The 18,602-nt window shown below is 35.2% G+C and overlaps 1 protein-coding gene across 1 annotated transcript in view; it reads left to right on the top strand.

Annotated features, from left to right (window-relative positions):
* The window catches only part of LOC123682738, a 387,699-nt gene extending 370,016 nt beyond the window's left edge, over positions 1-17,683 (top strand). The window contains exons 3-5 of the mRNA XM_045621507.1: positions 12,323-12,446; positions 12,517-12,786; positions 15,292-17,683. Of these exons, the coding sequence (XP_045477463.1) occupies positions 12,323-12,446; positions 12,517-12,786; positions 15,292-15,467 (570 nt within the window). The 3' untranslated portion in view covers positions 15,468-17,683. The remainder of the gene's footprint in view (positions 1-12,322; positions 12,447-12,516; positions 12,787-15,291) is intronic.
* Positions 17,684-18,602: the final 919 nt, after the last annotated feature.

The following is an 18,602-nucleotide window of genomic DNA, read 5'->3' as shown; positions in this document are numbered from 1 at the left end:
TCACGAAAATTCTTGGTCGACGAACTTCAGCAAAATTTTAGGTGGCTGAGTTTTTTCAACCGGTGAGTGTAGAAGACTCAATCTCAAAACCAACCAGTCTAATTTTCAATGTGTCTAATCAGAGAGTCAAGTTAGTCGAATTTCCAAAAACAATCCGTTTTCACCTTGCTTGTGAATCAGCAATTGATTGATTGATTGATTTTTAGTTGATCTAGTGCTTGATTTCACAGCAAATCAGATTAGGTAGTTGAGCATTGAACTGAATTAATTTTGATAATCAAGTGATTGATCCAACAATTAACGTTCAGTGAAACAGAATATAATTATACAGTCTGTCCAATTTGGAGCAACGATAACATCCTGTCTCATTAACAAAATAAAACTGAAACTAATCGTAGGTTTCATAAAACTTTTATCGTGGTGGTTTGCTCGTTCAAATCATTTCTGTGTTCAATTTCATTTCATTTTTGACATTTCCATAGGTGATTTCAGTTAGTGCTACATCGCCAAAAGTGGAATTAAGTATATGAATTTATTGTTGTTAAGTAAATCCACGTCTAAATTAAAAAATGATTATACAAAAAATAATTTTCTTGCTTATATGAAGTTTTCAAGTCACTGCCAACAACAAAATTTGTGCTGTAATATTAAAGAGTTCTGAGTAGGTGCGTTTATACTGAAAAATCATGCTTCACGATGGCTTTTCAAGTTTAGTCATCATGATTGTCACTATAAAAAGCAACCCTCGTAGTTGTTATAAAAAGTTAAATCTATAGAATGGGAACAAACAGACTTTAAAAACATGTTGGATGGTTTTTACTACGTAGCGAACTTAGAACCAGAAAGGCGTAGTTCAATCATGTGGTTCTGAACGCTTTTGAGTAGATATACATATAGAACTGGTCATCCACGAATTGATCTAATTTTTTACTTCTTCATGACAACCAGGCAACTTCCCATTTCAACGTTTGCAAGTATGTCTTGACCACTTTCGCAACATGGGGTCGGGCATTGTCATGCTGTAAAATCATTTTATCATGTCTCTCGTTGAATTGCAACCGTTTGTTTTTCAATACTCTGCTCAAACGCATTAATTTCGTTCGAAAACGATCGCCTGTGATTGTTTCAGTCAGTTTCAACAACTCATAATACACTACGCCGAGCTCATCCCACCAAATACTGAGCATGACCTTGCAATCGTGAATATTCCGTTTGGCCGACGATGTGGAAGCATAGCCGGGATATCCCCATGATTTTCTGCACTTTTGATTGTCGTGATTAAACCAGTCACAATGCGATGCAAAACACACAAGCAATCGAACACCGTTCATTATCTCTCGGCTTCAACTCATACGGCACCTAATTTTCTTTCTTCTGAATCATTCCCATGACTTTCAGGCGTTTTGAAATGGCTTGTTGCGTCACTCGCAATGATCTTACCAATTTTTGTTTCACGAGTCTTGATCTAGTAAGCCTCCAATTCTGCATCTTCGGAAACCTCTCTTTCACCGCCATGCTGGCCTTCGACGTCAAAATCACTGTTCTTGAAGCGTTGAAACCATTCTCGGAACTTAGGAACTTGCCAAAATCGAAATTTCAAAAACAAATCAAGGTAATATTAGTAAGCAATATGTTTTATTCAGTAGAGGAATTCGTTTCGTTTTGGAAAACATAACTTTTTATCTGTGTTTTTTATGTGTCCATTTTGTTTTTACACTGAGTGTTCATGTTGTTATTTATTTGTTAGTATAATCTGAATGTGGAGGCTGTTCTTTTATTGTTTATACATTTCAATTTGTGAATACCAATTTATCTATTTGCGCTCAGTTTATTTATTGTTTTATCTATACACTTAGTTTATTGTTTTATCTATACACTTAATTTATTGTTTTATATTTACACTTAATTTATTATTTTATCTCACCATACACCTACTTTATAATTTTATCTATACTCTTGATCATTATGCATTTCACTTACTCAAACTGCTTCTGCACAATACTCCCTATCTAATTCTGTTTCAGTGTTGTTTTGAGTTTTGTTAAAATTTGTACCTATTTATCTATCATTATAGTTATGACCTGTGTAAACAATTCTTGAAATTGTGAGGACACCAATAAACTCTCTCTCTCTCTCTCTCGGCAAGTTCTTTCACTGATAGCGGCCTTGCCATAAGTATTTGGGAGGATTCGATGAGCCTAAGCCACAGATTTCTACATATTGAAGCAGAAAATTAAAACCTCCCGCAAATGACGAGAATTTGGCTCGTGAGCTGACAGATTTAATCGAGAATAACTTTATGCTACAGACACAAATCGACTAAATTGCCGATGGCTTTATGCTCACCTAAGCTTATTGTATGACATCTACGATCTATTCATTTCGACTACCACTTACCGCTACAGCCACCTATTGCAATACGGCGGAAGCAAAGTTGTACGCCTAATATTTTATACACCCTTACTATCAATAGGTAGTAAAGGCAGGTAATAACCTGCCAAAGTAACCACAACCCAGACTCTATGATCACTGGTCATCTTTACCTGTGTAAAGGAGAAAACTAACACAGAAAAACTTTCAGCTTTTATGAAATCACGAAGGTCTGTTCGTCCTGGGCTCTTACTCTATTAGATAGTTATCATTATTATCATTTTAATGAAGAAGCTTTATAGTTTTTTAATGGTCTATTCAACAGTTAGGCCACGTTTCATTGAATTAAGATGAAATTGAAAAGGATAAATTCGACATTTAATAAGAGTCTTTCACCCAGTCAAAATCACGACAAAAAAACCTTCTCATCTCCTTCAGAAAACCCAAATCAAAACATCCACGAACTCTGAAATAATCCTAACTAACTGAATTGCATTAAGACGGTACCTTTTCACTCGCCCGAAACTCATATTTTCCCTCACAATAGTTTTAATAGCCGAATCTTTCATTAGGACCGATAATTAAGAGATTCAGACCCGGATCGCTCGGGGTGGTATTTCCTTCCGCACAGCTTCCTCAGCCGCTCAGCACCGAAAGGAGATGAAATTAATGAAGCGTGTTTTTGTAACGTTGCAATCGATTTTTCCGCTAATGACTTCAAAATAGGAGTTATACGATTAGCATATCTGTGTGGGAGAACACTAATGTTTTCTCTGATTGTTGGAAGGGTGCATCAGGGTTGTTATACCGCGAAATGTGGTCGATTAAGCGAATATAACTGAAGCGGAGCTAAATAATAACGAGTTGGTGGATCAGAATTTGACAGGAAAGCTGAAGATTTATCTCGAATCGTGCGAGTTATAAGTGGAACCAATATCAATAATTATAATAATGAAGTGTCTTTATTTCGTACTGTTGTATACTTGCGATACAATAAGTACCTACCGAAGAAAAATGTAGAGAATTAAAATCTGATAGAGAATAAAAATAAGGATTCATAAAAACACTCAAGGAAATAAGTTTTTCTACTCCCCCTACAGAAAATGACTAAATCGTATATTACATAACAAGAGTTGTGAGAAGTATATTACGCACGACTAGAAAAAGTTAATTCTAATTCTAGGATTGCGTAATTGTCTTACAATTCGAGTTGTTTACTATACTTTTTGACGTTTCGTAATTGTCTTGCGATTTGCCATCAGTTTTTGGGTTTGCCAAAGTTTTGATGGCAATGAATGCGGCCGTAAAAAATAAACTATGATCGTATCATTATTATGATTCTTTTTCTACTTGTACTTTATTCATAATAATGGGGAACATAATATTGAAGCAAATGGAAAAGTCTTTAGTTTTTTCAATAATGGGTCATATTTTTCATTGTATTTTGTAACTTTTTTTTAATGGAATACAAGTATAAATATATGAGAGGTGATTCCCCAATATAAGAGGTCTGTAGCGATCCTGATACACCTGAGATCTCTTGGAGAATCGGTCCTGGTTGAAAGAACCCTCCTGATTTCGGCGCAGATTTGGTATTATTCACTTGGATATTGAAAGGATTTCTAAGGAAAAAATTGAAGTAGGTCTTGATGGGGGAAATGAAATCGAGCTTTCTCTGTTTGATCTTTCAAAAGCTTTTGTTAATGCTTCTCATGGGATTTTTCTTAGTAAACGCGAAATGTTAGGAACCCAGCACTCAAGTTACTTGCTTCATTTTTGGAAGAAAAACAGCAACAAGTGAAAATTAGAGACAAATTGACAATTTGGATAACGATACACAACGGGGTACCTCAGGGATCCATCTTAGGACCATTACCCTTCATCATATACATCAACGACCTTCCAAACAATATAACATGCAACTATACTTTGTAACTAGGCAGATGACACTTCCTTTCTTGATATCTCGAAAAAATCAGTAAGAACAAAAACTGAAAGAAAACTCAAGGCAGCTGAAAGATGGTTTGATTCTAACGGTCTCCATTTGAATAAGGAAAAAAACGAATATCTTGAAAATAGATGCAAAAACTGGATTCAAATTTTTGTAATAATTTGTGAAATAAATTCAATTTGATATGATTGATTTATTTTGTCGACATTGACCATAGATAGTGACACGGTGGTGATTCTTCTTCAAGAAACCTGCATGGCAACTGTATCAATAGATTGACTATTGAGTTCTGTTTGTGGTCTGGCTTCTTATGTTGAAAAAGCATTAGTTGACGGAGTATTTTTTATCACTTTGAAATTTTGTAATATTTTCGTCATTAATATGTACAAACCCTCTGATAGTCTTTGGTTTATAAATTTCGATATGATTCTTTCTTATCCTTCAATTTATTACCAAAATCATTTCAGTTTGAATAGAATACTTTATGAACTATTTACGTAATTGTGGTCGATTCAATTGTCATAATTTTATGTGGTATATAATGAAAATTATAACATTTATTACTCTTTTCTGATTCTTTTCTTTTTTGTTTTCAGATTAAGGTATTTAGGCATAATATATGCGTCGTCAATATTATTGCACAACTCCCAATGTTGTACAATACTAGAGTATATCTATGGGCCACTTTTGGCAAATTCCATCAGCGCAATTGCCATTTCTTTTCAGCAAGCTTACGTGCAAAACACACATGTACCCTTTGGTCGATACCTGTCAGCACATGCTACAACTTTCCATCCAAAATGAAACACCCGAAATGGAAAAGGCACCAATTCCAAATACAACAGGATCAAATGAAGATTAAAACAGTCGGTCCTATTGTACCGATCATAAAATTTCATGGCTGTTTTTTTCTCGGCCCTGCCATTCGCTCGCCATTCTTATCAGTTTATGGCGCATAAAATGCCCCTTTTACGTCTTTGTTTTAGGCCGATAAAGTAGGAAATCAACGGAATGGCTATCGGATCGAGTTGTCTGATGGAACACAGACAGAAAATGGCATTTGAATAATGATTTTCGCGAAATTCGCCGTTATGTTCCTTATATATTCCGAATCTACGGGAATTTATGTGCCGTGGTGGGAGAGGATCTCGTCGACATCAAGTCGAAATTTAAATTACGGATGCGTCGTAAAAAATTCAATTTCGGGGTTTTTGGGGTGTTTGAATATACCCTTAACCTGCGATAGAGATCGGAATATGGAGTTATGTGGTAGTTTTGTGGCTTCTCTTGGGGTTGATGTCGAGCGGGTTTTCTGCCAGCATCGACGTAAAAGGAAGAAATGGGTTGTATACTGTCGTACTAGTGGCAAACTGCAGTACAAGGACTTTCAACAGTGGAGAGTCTGCGATGAAACATTTCTTTGCGAGGGTGATTTTCTACAAGCTTTCAATAGAAAACAGTAGTTATCAAATGTGGCTTGCTGGAAACAATAAGAATATCCTGCAATACGAATCTTGAAAACTGGATTGGATGAGGATATTGAATCAATTAGATTCAAACCTCTTGGCAAAACCCTCAGATGTGATACCAATGGACTAGTTTTCATTTTTTTGTTAAGGATTAATTCTAAAAATTTAAGTAAAATGAAACAAAAATGTGGAAGAATCATTGAAATATCTCTAGAAATGAAAAAGTTATGGGACTTTGAAGTTGCTCTTGGAAGAATAATTTCATAGTACGTGTAAGTGTCGTGACGTCACACACTAGACGACTGGTATTCGCAGAGTGCTTACGAATTCATTGGTGTACAATCACTTGTGCCGTTCGTGTCGTGTTTTGTTCATTACACGATGGCTGAAATAACTTACTATATACATACATATAAATTACTTTTTTCTCTTTTTACTCCTTAGATAAATATGTTTTGCCATTGAGACAACCAGTACTCAACTACAAACTGTTTATGAAACGTTTTTTAAATAAATCATCGTTATAAGTTGAACTATGATGAAGCAAACTCAAAAGTAGATACTTACTTGAAAAGTTTAACTCCTTTTATTTCTGCACTGACATAAGATGGATTTGAAGAAAAAAACTCCATCACTGCGAATATATCTATTTTAGGCAAATTGTCACTTTGTCCTTTCACGAAGCCTTCTTCCATTATGGTGACATAAAAACAAAACTCGAGTTAAAACTACACTGTACAACTACAAACGGCGCGAGAGCCTTGGCGCGGCTAAGTATTTAAACGTAATTTATGGTGTAGCGATCATAGGCAAGAGCCGTGACGTCACAGACCAAAGACGTTCCGCGCTAAAATACGTAAATTTAAATAATCTATTTCTCAGTCATTCATTGATGGATTTTCAAAATTTTTTCACTGATTTATCAGTTGTGCTCTATATTTTAATTCTATCGTGTCAAATATAGTATTATCAACATCACTAAACTAGTCCATTATATTCGATTTCGAGTACCTTTTGAAACAGTCTCAGGCAAAGAAATTTGTGGTGTGTCACCAACCTGAAGCTACCACAAGCTGAGCTTCGAGTAATGATGGGATTCCTGATAGGACACTGTCTGTGAAACTACCTTTTTTACTGCATGGGTAAATTAGCCGATGAGATATTCAGGCTTTGGAAAAGAATGTAGAAACAGGCTAACACATAGTGTGCAAATGTCCGCGACTGACTGGCCTAAAAACCACTCACATGAAGAGGTCAGTTCTGGATACTCTCGATGGATGTCTACGGTCTCGTTTACCGTTTCGACGGCCTCCTTGGGTTTGTATGAATAGGTAGGGTTAAGAACAAAAGATAAAATTGGTCGCAGTTCCAATTTGAAGGCGGAAGGCTAACAGAGCCGCAATGAACACCAAGAAGGCGTCGGAATTTTTTCACCAACCTTAGCAGAAATGTGTCACTAGTTCGAGGTTGCAATTGTTTAAAATGCATTTGAAATGATATCATAGTCATGGAAAATTTATTTCACTGGATGTTACTATAGAAATCAGCTGGTACACAGGGTGATTTAGCGCGATGGCCTATTAGACGTTTGTGGGATTCATAATTTTGTGCTGAATATTTGCATGTTGGAGTTTGAGACAACGATATTTCTCCCTAAAATATTTTCAGATTTCTACAACTTCCAGTTATTAATTAATTAGTTCCTTGTTTCAAAATGGCATAGCCAGTATATTATTGCTCCATTAGATAAGTTTTTGTGACAATTCCAGCAATATGCCATATCTTGGGTATAAACTCAATGATTCAATGAGGATTTTTTTTCATTTCTGCAGAAAAAAATCTTTCAAATCTTCGATTATTTCTATTGTTTTCTTTCACTGATCCTAAAATAAAAATATCATTGTTGATGGGAGAAACTAACAGAACTTTGATGTCTGATGTATGACAGTAATGGAGTATCATCAAAACTACAGAATGAATGAATAATAAAAACGAGTGACGGGAAAACCAGTGTTGTTAAAATTTGAATATTGTTACGTTTTTCTATTGATTAAATCGGTAATTCACAACCATAAACAACTATTTATAGATGATTTATTTCCACTACTACACTAATTTATTTCCACAACTTATATGTAACGGGTGTTTTTTTTCGAGGTATATAACTTTAAGTTGGCATTACTGTTCAAGATAGCCACCGATTTAACAACTGTCAATTGAGGTATTCTCAGTTTGGTTTGGCAATTCATCATGAATAGACTCACGCCTGAACAACGCTCGCAAATAGTGCTATTTCATCTCGAAAATAATGGTTCTGTGCGGAATACGTATCGCGCACTACGTCCATTTTATTTTGTTTAGCGATGAAGCGCACTTCTGGTTGAATGGCTACGTCAACAGACAAAACTGCCGCATTTGGAGTGAAGCTAGTCCTCAAGTGTATGTGGAAACACCGTTACATCCAGAAAAACTGACTGTTTGGTGCGCTTTATGGGCTGGTGGAATCATTGGTCCGTACTTCTTCAAAAACGATGATGGCCAGAACATTACAGTCAATAGTGATCGGTATAGAGCCATGAGTACTAACTTTTTCATTCCTGAATTGAACAACCATGATTTCCAGGAGCTGTGGTTTCAACAAGACTGCGCAACATGTCACACAGCTCGTGCCACAATCGATTTATTGAAAGACACGTTTGGTGACCGCCTAATTTCACGTTTTGGACCTGTGAATTGGCCTCCAAGATCTTGTGATTTAACACCGCTAGACTACTTTCCGTGGGGCTATGTAAAGTCATTGGTCTATACGGATAAGCCACAAACCCTTGACCATTTGGAAGACAACATTCGCCGTGTTATTGCCGATATACAGCCACAAATATTGGAAAAAGTAATCGAAAATTGGACGTCCAGATTGGACTACATCGATCCAAGCCAGCCGTGACGGCCATATGCCAGAAATCATATTTGAAATGTAATGCCACAAGATTATCTTGCGGATAAATAAAATTCATGTCATTAGAATAATCCATCGTTGTTTTATTGCAATTTAAAGTTCTATAGCTCTAAAAAAAACACCCTTTACTTGGCACTGAGTGCCGTTTACGTCGACACTGCTATCCTCTGCGGCTTCCATTGGTTATATACCGCTGGCAACTCTCTCCAGGGACCAGGAGGGACTTGATCTTTCTATCGAGCTCTCGGTGCGTAGGGCAGCGGCGTAGGGCTTGCGAGTTCGTTACAACATGAATATTTAGAAAACCAATGGATCGACCAAAAAAAAATTCAGGATAGAAAGAGCTTTCTAATGAGGTATTTCTTACCCCATCTTTCCCATTCAAAAATTAGGGGCTGGGGTTGTAATAATAAAGGCTCAAGAGATAGTGATGTGAATTTGAGCTGAAAATTTGTCGGAGCATTTTTTCGATATGAGTTCATTCCGCTTGTTCTCTTGTCTGTTTTGTGTTCATTTTGCTAACAAGAAAACTGAAGACGAGTCAAGTAAAAGCTGTATTTTTCTACTAATTAAATATCAAGAAAACAACAAGTCTTTTCTGAAGAAAATTATGCAGGACTCCCTCTTCCTACCCAAGCTCCACAGCCCATCTCTGTCGCTGACTCAATTTCCTCCTGAGCCACCAATACATCTCCTAGAATGTACCCAAAATGATAAATATGCACGTCCATTAAGCGGATAGTTTCGCCAGAAATAGGAACTCCGGTTCGAAACATTAGACTGATCTTCTCTCGCTGATATAATTTATTTGAGTCCAGGCTGCACAGTGTTGATTTTCAGACTATTGCCGAGCGGGGAATGTTAACTCTAATCTGTTGTTCAGTCTCCGAGGGGTGATGAATTCGAATTGTTTCGGCGTTATTGGGCACGTAGTTGAGCCGTATGCGATTTATGGCATGATAATCGTTGTTGACGTTTGACGTGCGAGTGGTAACTTCTCGGCCAAATTCGACGATACGGAAACTGGTTGTGTTGACGGCCTTCTGAACTTAGCTTCTGGCTGGTGTTGTTTGTGTTCCAGGTGATCCGTTTTACGATTAGAGATGAGCGATTTTCACGAACTGTGATTTAATCACTGATAACAGAATTTCACAGGTAGTCACAGTTCCGCAAAACGAATACAGAGCGTGACGTGATCGCAGTTGAAACAGATCTCAGATCGTTCCAGGGCTTATCAACGTCCGTAATACGTATCATAATGGACTAGTTTAGTGATGTTGATAATACTATATTTGACACGATAGAATTAAAATATATAGCAAAACTGATAAATCAGTGAAAAAATTTTGAAAATCCATCAATAAATGACTGAGAAATAGGATATTTAAATTTACGTATTTTAGCGCGGAACGTCTTTGGTCTCCGACTCGTCTGTGACGTCACGCCACTTTCCTGTGATCGCTACACCATAAATTACGTTTAAATACTTAACCGCGCCAAGGCTCTCGCGCCGTTTGTAGTTGTACAGTGTAGTTTTAACTCGAGTTTTGTTTTTATGTCACCATAATGGAAGAAGGCTTCGTGAAAGGACAAAGTGACAATTTGCCTAAAATAGATATATTCGCAGTGATGGGTTTTTTTTTCTTCAAACCCATCTTATGTCAGTGCTGAATTAAAAGGAGTTAAACTTTTCACACACATATCTTCATGATCTTCACACACATATGAAGTAGTTTTAGGTCCAATTAAGTCACGCCTCATTAATTTGCACCACTTCTTCCTTTGATTCATGTCATTTGGTACATGAAAAAACAATTTATTGGGGTTTTTAATTGTCGTGCTTGCACACATAGGCACAATACAATATTTGTAGGATTTTTTCTTATTTCAGCCATCGTGTAACGAACAAAACACGACACGAACGGCACAAGTGATTGTACACCAATGAATTCGTAAGCACTCTGCGAATACCAGTCGCTTCGTGTAAGTGGCGTGACGTCACAGACTAGACGCTGCGTACTATGAAATTATTCTTCTAAGCGCAACGTCAAAGTCCCATAACTTTTTCATTTCTAGAGATTTTTCAATGATTCTTCCACATTTTTGTTTCATTTTACTTAAATTTTTAGAATTAATCCTCAACAAAAAAATTAAAACTAGTTCATTCTCGCTGTATCAGCTTTGTATTCTTTGTCGCAATCGTAAATTTTGAAGCTAGATGTTTCTAATGCTCCGAAACTTTTTTCGAGTAGCATAATTGCATATTTTTATGACAATACCATCGGCTTTAGGAAGTATTTTTTTCACTGTTATTATAAAGTAACGTTTCACAACGGGATTTAGAAATCACGGTATCACTAATCTCAATTCACGATACGAGTGGGGCAAATATACTCACCGACAAAAATTTCAAACTTGGCCTCCTCTCCAACTGCTTATTCGATTTTTTTTAATTGTAGATTGATTTCTCATTCACTAAAAGTATGTCAGAATAATACAAACATCGTCAAAAGTCTTGGCCCTCCCTATCAACTCTCAACTTGTTTAATGTAACATGATAATTTTTTGTGTGTTGAATCTTCACAAATCTTATCACTTGAAAGAAACCAATAAACCTGCAAAAAATTCCTCTTGTTCCAAAGAATACTGGTTTACATTTAAAGGCAAGAAGACCTTCAGGAGTACCTCGGCTATCACATGGACATAGAGCTACCACTACCCCTCGGTAATGAGCAGAACCCCACCAACACTGGTTTTCGCTATAATGGCGCAAAGTTCTTTCTTCGGATGAGTCACGATTCGATGTATAAAGTGATAGTCGACCAGCAAGGACTTGGAGAGGTCTAGGCAGACTAGAACTACTCAATTTCGCACAAGAAGTTCTGTCCTTTCATGGTGGATCAATAATGTGCTGGGGGTATCCTGTTCGGTTCCGTATCCCTCTCATTAAAGTTGAACGAACTGGTGCCATTTCGTATAAAACATAATTGAACCAACCATTGTTCCTCTGCGCATCGAATTTGGGGATAATTTCATTTATCAGGATAATAACGCCCCACCACAGCACACGAAGGTTTCAAAACATTCTTCAAGAGAACAACATGCAGAGAATGCACTGGCCAGCAAACTCACCAGACATGAATCCAATTGAGCACTGAAATTTTGCATAAATATTCAAAAATGAAAGTTTAGATGATTGTATAGTTTTGCCATATCTGCCATCTTTTCTGCGAAAAATATTCGTGAAATTGGCTCAGGTTTTCAAGAATATCCTCGGGAATATCTCAATCATCATGAAAATCCAGTTAATGAGCTGTAATGAATAAATTAATTATTAGTTTTGGTGCTCAGTTTTCCTAAAAATTACGGACAATCGTAATAAATAGATATTCAACATGACAAAGTAATGACAACAAAAACTTTATGAATTGTCGGGTTTCATGTGTGTTGTCACAATGGATTCAGTTGACACCCCAGATTTGCAATTCGTGGCGGTATATTATTGCTAAGCTAATCATACTCACCTACTGTATTTACGATTTTCGACAAAATTCAATATTTTGTTTTTTTTTGCAGATCAATCGAATTGACCCTTGCGAATTCTGCCTTTGTCTGGATGGAGAAATGTTTTGTTGGTGGCAAGACTGCCCACCTGCAACAGAGGGTCCTTGCAAGGATCAAGGTCCTTTCTCCCAGTGTGGTAAGTACGTTCAAATTTGTAAATCACCAACCGAATATCTTCCATAACTCAAAAAATTATTCTTTTTCAGATAACATCATAGCAACCAAAACTCCTTCATCAACCACAAAAGGTAAAATAACAACTCAAAGAAGCCTATCTACACACTCATCGACTTCCAAAACTTCAATAACAGATACATCCACCAGTCAAGACAATAGAAGCACACCAACAAGCACTAAAACAACTTCTGTTACAAAAGCAGAAACATCCACGAAAGGTATGCAGGATAGCACTACGACTAATAATGAAACCAGCACAACTATACAACCTCTAGCTCCGAAATTTTGTGTTGTCATGGGTGAGTTCAAACTGAGTTTATTGTTCTTTATCTGTAACTCTAATTAAAATAACAAGTGTAGTCGAATATTTATTGTTTATACCTTTTGGTTCTCATTTTTAGACAAATTATCAAAAAAAATCGAAAAATACAAAATATTAGGTTTGCAACTAAGTTCCAGCTGTTTATCAATAGATGGCTCCAGCCTCCTACAGTGAGTGCTGGTAGATCTTCGCATATCCAAAACGTTATGAATCAAGCCTAGACATAACAGGCTAATTTAAAAGTCCCCGGTCTACCATAGTCAAACACAGTTTTTTGGCAAAATTCGATTTTATTATTCAACATAGTTGCCTTCGAGGACGACACAGCGATTAAAGCGATCTTCCAACTTCTCGATACCATTTTTGTAGTACGATTTGTCTTTCGCTTCAAAATAGACCTCAGTTTCGGCGATTACTTCTTGATAGGTGCTGAATTTCTTTCCAGCGAGCATTCTTCTGAAGTCTCAGAACAGGAAAAAGTCATTGGGGGCCAGATATGGCGAATACGGTGAATGCTGAAGCAATTCATGCAATTTTGCTGTTGTTTTCATTGATTTGTGACAAGCCGCATTGTCTTAATGAAACAGCACCTTTTTTCTTCAAATGGGGCCGTTTTTTACCGATTTCATCCTTCAAACGGTCCAATAACGCTAAATAATAATCACTCTTGATGGTCTGGCCCTTTTGGAGGTAATCAATGAATATTATACCTACCTTGTGCATCCCAGAATACGATTGGACTCCGGAGTGAAATTATGGAGCCATGTTTCATCCATTGTCACATATCGACGCAAACATTCAAGTTTATTGTACTTAAACAGCTTCAAACACTGCTCAGAATCATTAACACGTTGTTGCTTTTTGTAGATTGTAAGCTTGCGCGGCACCCATTTTGCACACAGTTTTCTTATGTACAAATATTCGTGAAAGATATGATGTACACGTTCAGATGATATCTTCACAATGTCTGCTATCTCGATCAACTTCACTTTACGGTAATTCAAAATTATTTTGTGAACTTCTTAGATTTTTTCGTCGGTGACAGTCTCTTCTGGACGTCCACTGCGTTCGCCTTCTTCGGTGATCATTTTACCATGTTTAAACTTAGCATACCAATCAATGATGGTTGATTTTCCTGGTGCAGACCCCGGAAACTCTTCATCAAGCCAAGATTTTGCTTCAACTGTATTTTTCCCTTCAAAAAGCAATATTTTATCAGCACACGAAATTCTTTAGTTTCCATTTTTTTTTCAATTAAAAAAAGTAGCTACACTCATAACGCAATATCTCACAATCTAATGCTCGGACTGCTGTCAAATTTTGACATGTATCGTTTGAAGGTTGGTACTTACTAAAAATCATATGGATTTAATACTAGCACCGCCATCTGTGCATCAGACCGGGGACTTTTCAATTGGCCTAATATGGTAGGCAAACTGTTTTAACACATTAGCAATTTTTTTTGGCGTCATAGATAGATAGATATTCCTTTATTCGTAATCAACTTTACAAATGGTGTCTACAGAAAATATAAAAAATCACAAGTGAGTGAGATGTAAAGAAACACAATGAAACAAACACAATTACTATAACATTATCTTTCTCAAAAAGAACTCTCCAATAGAATATATTGTTTCATTTGAAAGCAATACTTTCACATCTCTTCTGAAGTTCATCTGAGCCTTGCTACGAAACTCCAAAGAAAGCTTATTATACAATTTGGAGCAACTCAAGTCAATGCCCTGCTGTATTCGCCTCAGACGATGCATTGGGATCTGCAAGACGTCTCTATTTCTTGTTTCGTACGCATGATTGACAGAATTGGTTGGAAAATCCCTTCATGTTCGATATAATTTTGGTTGTGTAAATATATCTGAGTTCTACGAACATTTTTGTATCATATAACCTCCCTTTTTGGCGACTTGGTGAAGAATAGAGACTGATGTTATCAATAGAATTCTACATATAAAAAATTATTTATAAAAAGCATAATATTTGAAGACTAACTGACAATTTTTCAATTCCTGAAAAAGTACCTTCTCGATCGGGACTCGAAGCCGCAACCTCCGAATTACTAGTCAAGCGGTCTCACCAACTGAGCTACCAAGGAAGATGATTCGGAGGTTGCGAGTTCGAGTCCGGCTGGAGGAGGTACATTTTCCGGAATTAAAAAATTGTCTGTTGGCCATCTAAATATTGAATTTGACAAAATTACGTCTCTTGCATAGCCCATATTTCTAACTCTAAACTACACGATAATTGATGACTATTCGTAAAATAGGTTCATATAATTTAGTCTTCGATAACCTTCGAAATCACCAAATTTTCACTGAATAACTGGGCCATTCAATAGAGTAATCGGATATCAAACCCATTAAAAGCTATATATAATTTCATGGTTATTAAATTCAATGGTTGATCAAGTTAATATAACGTTAAATACTCTTGATATATTTCCTCATGCAATAATTTCCATTTACAGGGGTGGAGTATAGAATAGGCGATAAACTTCCTCATGACACAGGAAACTGCGTAGAGTGTATATGTGGCGAAGGGGCAAAAATAACATGTTCTCCACACCAATGTGCACCTTTAGGAGAAGAAATAAATGATTATCGTCCACCAGAGCCAAGACTAGCTGCACCTGACTCATTTTAATAGATACTTGTAAAGGATTTGTTAATATAAATGATAGCCAACATGCTTTGAGAATGATTGATCTCATATATTCGTTTCTTGATATTTTGTCATTGGTGTTAAATCACCTGTTGACAATGTTTTTTTTTGAGAAATATGAACGCATCACTCTCATTTAGGGTTTTCCAAAAATGATTCAATTTTGAATGGTTAGTTTGACAACACTGTGTTATTATCAGACATTCCTTATGTCACTTGTGTTCGGTAGGTTATGCAATTTAATCAAAGAAAGATACACGCTTCAACAACGTTTCGAAATTGTTGAATTATTTCATCAAAATCGGTGCTCATTTGTGAATACTAAGAGAAATTAGAAAAATTCATGGACGACCGCATTCAGTTAATTTGCAAATTAACATTGATTTAAAAAAAACAATTCAACAATTTTTAAACGTTATGGAAAGATAGATATTATCTTTCCATGATTAAATTTCATACACAAATGACTTGAGACAAATTATGGCCATTTCATCATTCCTATTTGAAAACCCCTACATATCGAGTTTATATACTGTAGTATAATTTACACTAATTAGGTGATAACTTGCACCCTGTCCAACATTTGTAATGGCATGTCTTTACCGTTAATGTTTTTTGGAACAACCAATTTAGTAGCTGTGTAAATTCAACTGGCTTTTCTAATTTTTTGTCATATTAACTTCTCTTTCCTAGATATACGTTACTTTTAATGAAATCCATTTATTTATACTGAAAAGAATACCAATCCAATTTTATTCGCAAAAACGTTGGGATAGAAATTTCAGTTATAAGAAAATGCATATTATATTCATTCGTTCATCTATTAAATATTATCTATAGAATAAGTTCCTTATTTTTCTAATGATAAAACAACACAATATCCACATTTTGAGGAATAAATAAAAGTTTATTGTGGTGAGGCATCTCACTCGAACATATTGGCTATCAAATAAGGCTTAGAATGAATTATTGGGACTGAAAAATGAAGCAAAAAAAGAACCAACATGTAATGGCAAAATTTGATGACTATGTAATTTGACTGTTCATGAATGTTTGAAGAGTCTTACCCTTCCTGAATCAGTGAAATTTGTTAGAAATAAAAATGAATTGACTGAGTTAGAAAAACTCGAAATATCCTTCCCCTATTTAAATTTGATATTGACATATCAGTAGTATTTTTAGAGCTTCAAAAAATGTAGAATTCATATTGTGAATGTACTTAATGTAAGTGAATATAGATTTGGACAATAATTTATCATTTTCTGAAATGTTGATCATGCATAAACATATCTGAAATTCGTCATCGCTATTTTCATTCATTCAAATTTAGGAATTTTTATGTTTTTTTTTATGTTGAGATGCTTCAACATTGGAATCCCTCTAATACAAGGAAATATTGATAACCAAAATCATCGATAGTTTTAGTTTGTCACTAAAAAATGGTTAATTTCTTGACAGATAATGTTGCATTTAAAAATCCAATCCAGAAACTTCCTAATAAATTAAATGAAAAGTTGAGAATATCCTCCCAAAAATATATCCGTAGAAATAGTTGTTCTGTATATAATGACTAAAATAGACTCTTTTAGCTTTCGCAACATTGTGCCCTCAAAAAATGTTTGTCTTCTCTTCCATGACAACAAGAGATATTATCAAAATTATTGATTAGGTATATTTGACTATGTTTCAAAGAAGTTCATACATCGTATTAGTGGGTAACCGTATATTTTTTATCAGAAATTGAAGGTGGTTTTTATAGATCTTTGTATGAAAGTAGACCAATTTGTAGAATAGTTTCAGTTGATGAGCTGAACCTACGAAACCAATTTTTTTAGTACAGATTTGAACATGTTTCTCCTAGAAGAACTTTTATAAGATGATTTTTCAAGATATCTAATAGATTTATCTGATTAGTTAGTTTTAGATATATGTATTTGTGAAGTGAGAACAAAATATATAAATGATAAAATTCTACAGACTTTGGAATTTGCAGAAATGGTACATTCACTTCGGTGAATATTGAAATGAATATTTTATTGTTACTCTTCACTCAGAAATTATAAATAATTCGTATTCAGTGTGCCATATAAATAACTTCCATATACCACTCACAAAGTAGAAAAATTCAATACAGGAAAACTGAAAAAAATAATCTGAAAAGTAAATTTCAGTAAATTGATGTATTGATATTAAAAATTAACAAGTAACAAAAGCCTGTTTTATTTATTGACCTACCCTTTGTTTATAGGTTCATTTTGATGGAACCAATCTATTTTCATTAGTTCACTCTATGATTGAGTTATTATTATTAAATTAATAGAATTTTGTAGGGCAAAAATTTTTCAAATTTAAATTTTATAAAATCATCAAAGCGTTGAAACTAGATCGTTGGAGTGAATATAAGGGTTGTAATTATCAATTGAAACAAGAACATATTTTCAACCCGCTTTTTGCAAAATGAAGAACAAATCTAGAACTTCACAAATAACCAAAAATAATTTTTTTTATGTCGGTTTCGTGAAGAATTAGAAACTATATTCATTATCTAATTTTTCCCTTTTTTACCAGTGCAAAAAATTGATGGTTTTTTAGCGTTTACGATTTCACCAAAAACATCGATTGCCAGTTTTCTTTTGGCCATTGTGTACAGGGTGGGCAAATTTCGATGTTTTAGCACTACAACTTTTAAACCAGATGAGATAGACAAAATATGATACCCCATTCTCGGTCTCTTTTTCTGAGAAACTAACAAGGGTGGTATTCATTTTTGGCCACCTTCTTTTGTTTTCGAGTTATGAGGGAAAATTGGAAGAATGGCGATATCGAAAAATATTTATGTCTCCGCTAATACTGATGATAGAGCTCTGAAATTAAAACATTATACAGACACTTTTTAACGTAGAATCCAGAGGCGTGCTCGTATTTCCAAAAGGGTTTTTAATTACGAAGCTATGACCCAAAGTTATGTTTTTTCAAATAGGAACACTAGATTTTTGTGCCATTTTCTGGAAGCTTAATTTTCCTGATTTCAAAAACATTAACATCGTATGATTCGTATCAAAATAAATAACAGAAAATGGTCAAAAACCTTTTTTTACTTAAGAGTCTCAATATTTC

Source organism: Harmonia axyridis, chromosome 6 (genome assembly GCF_914767665.1).
Source record: "Harmonia axyridis chromosome 6, icHarAxyr1.1, whole genome shotgun sequence".
Taxonomy (NCBI): Eukaryota; Metazoa; Arthropoda; class Insecta; order Coleoptera; family Coccinellidae; genus Harmonia; species Harmonia axyridis.
This window is presented reverse-complemented; position numbering and strand designations above follow the sequence as displayed.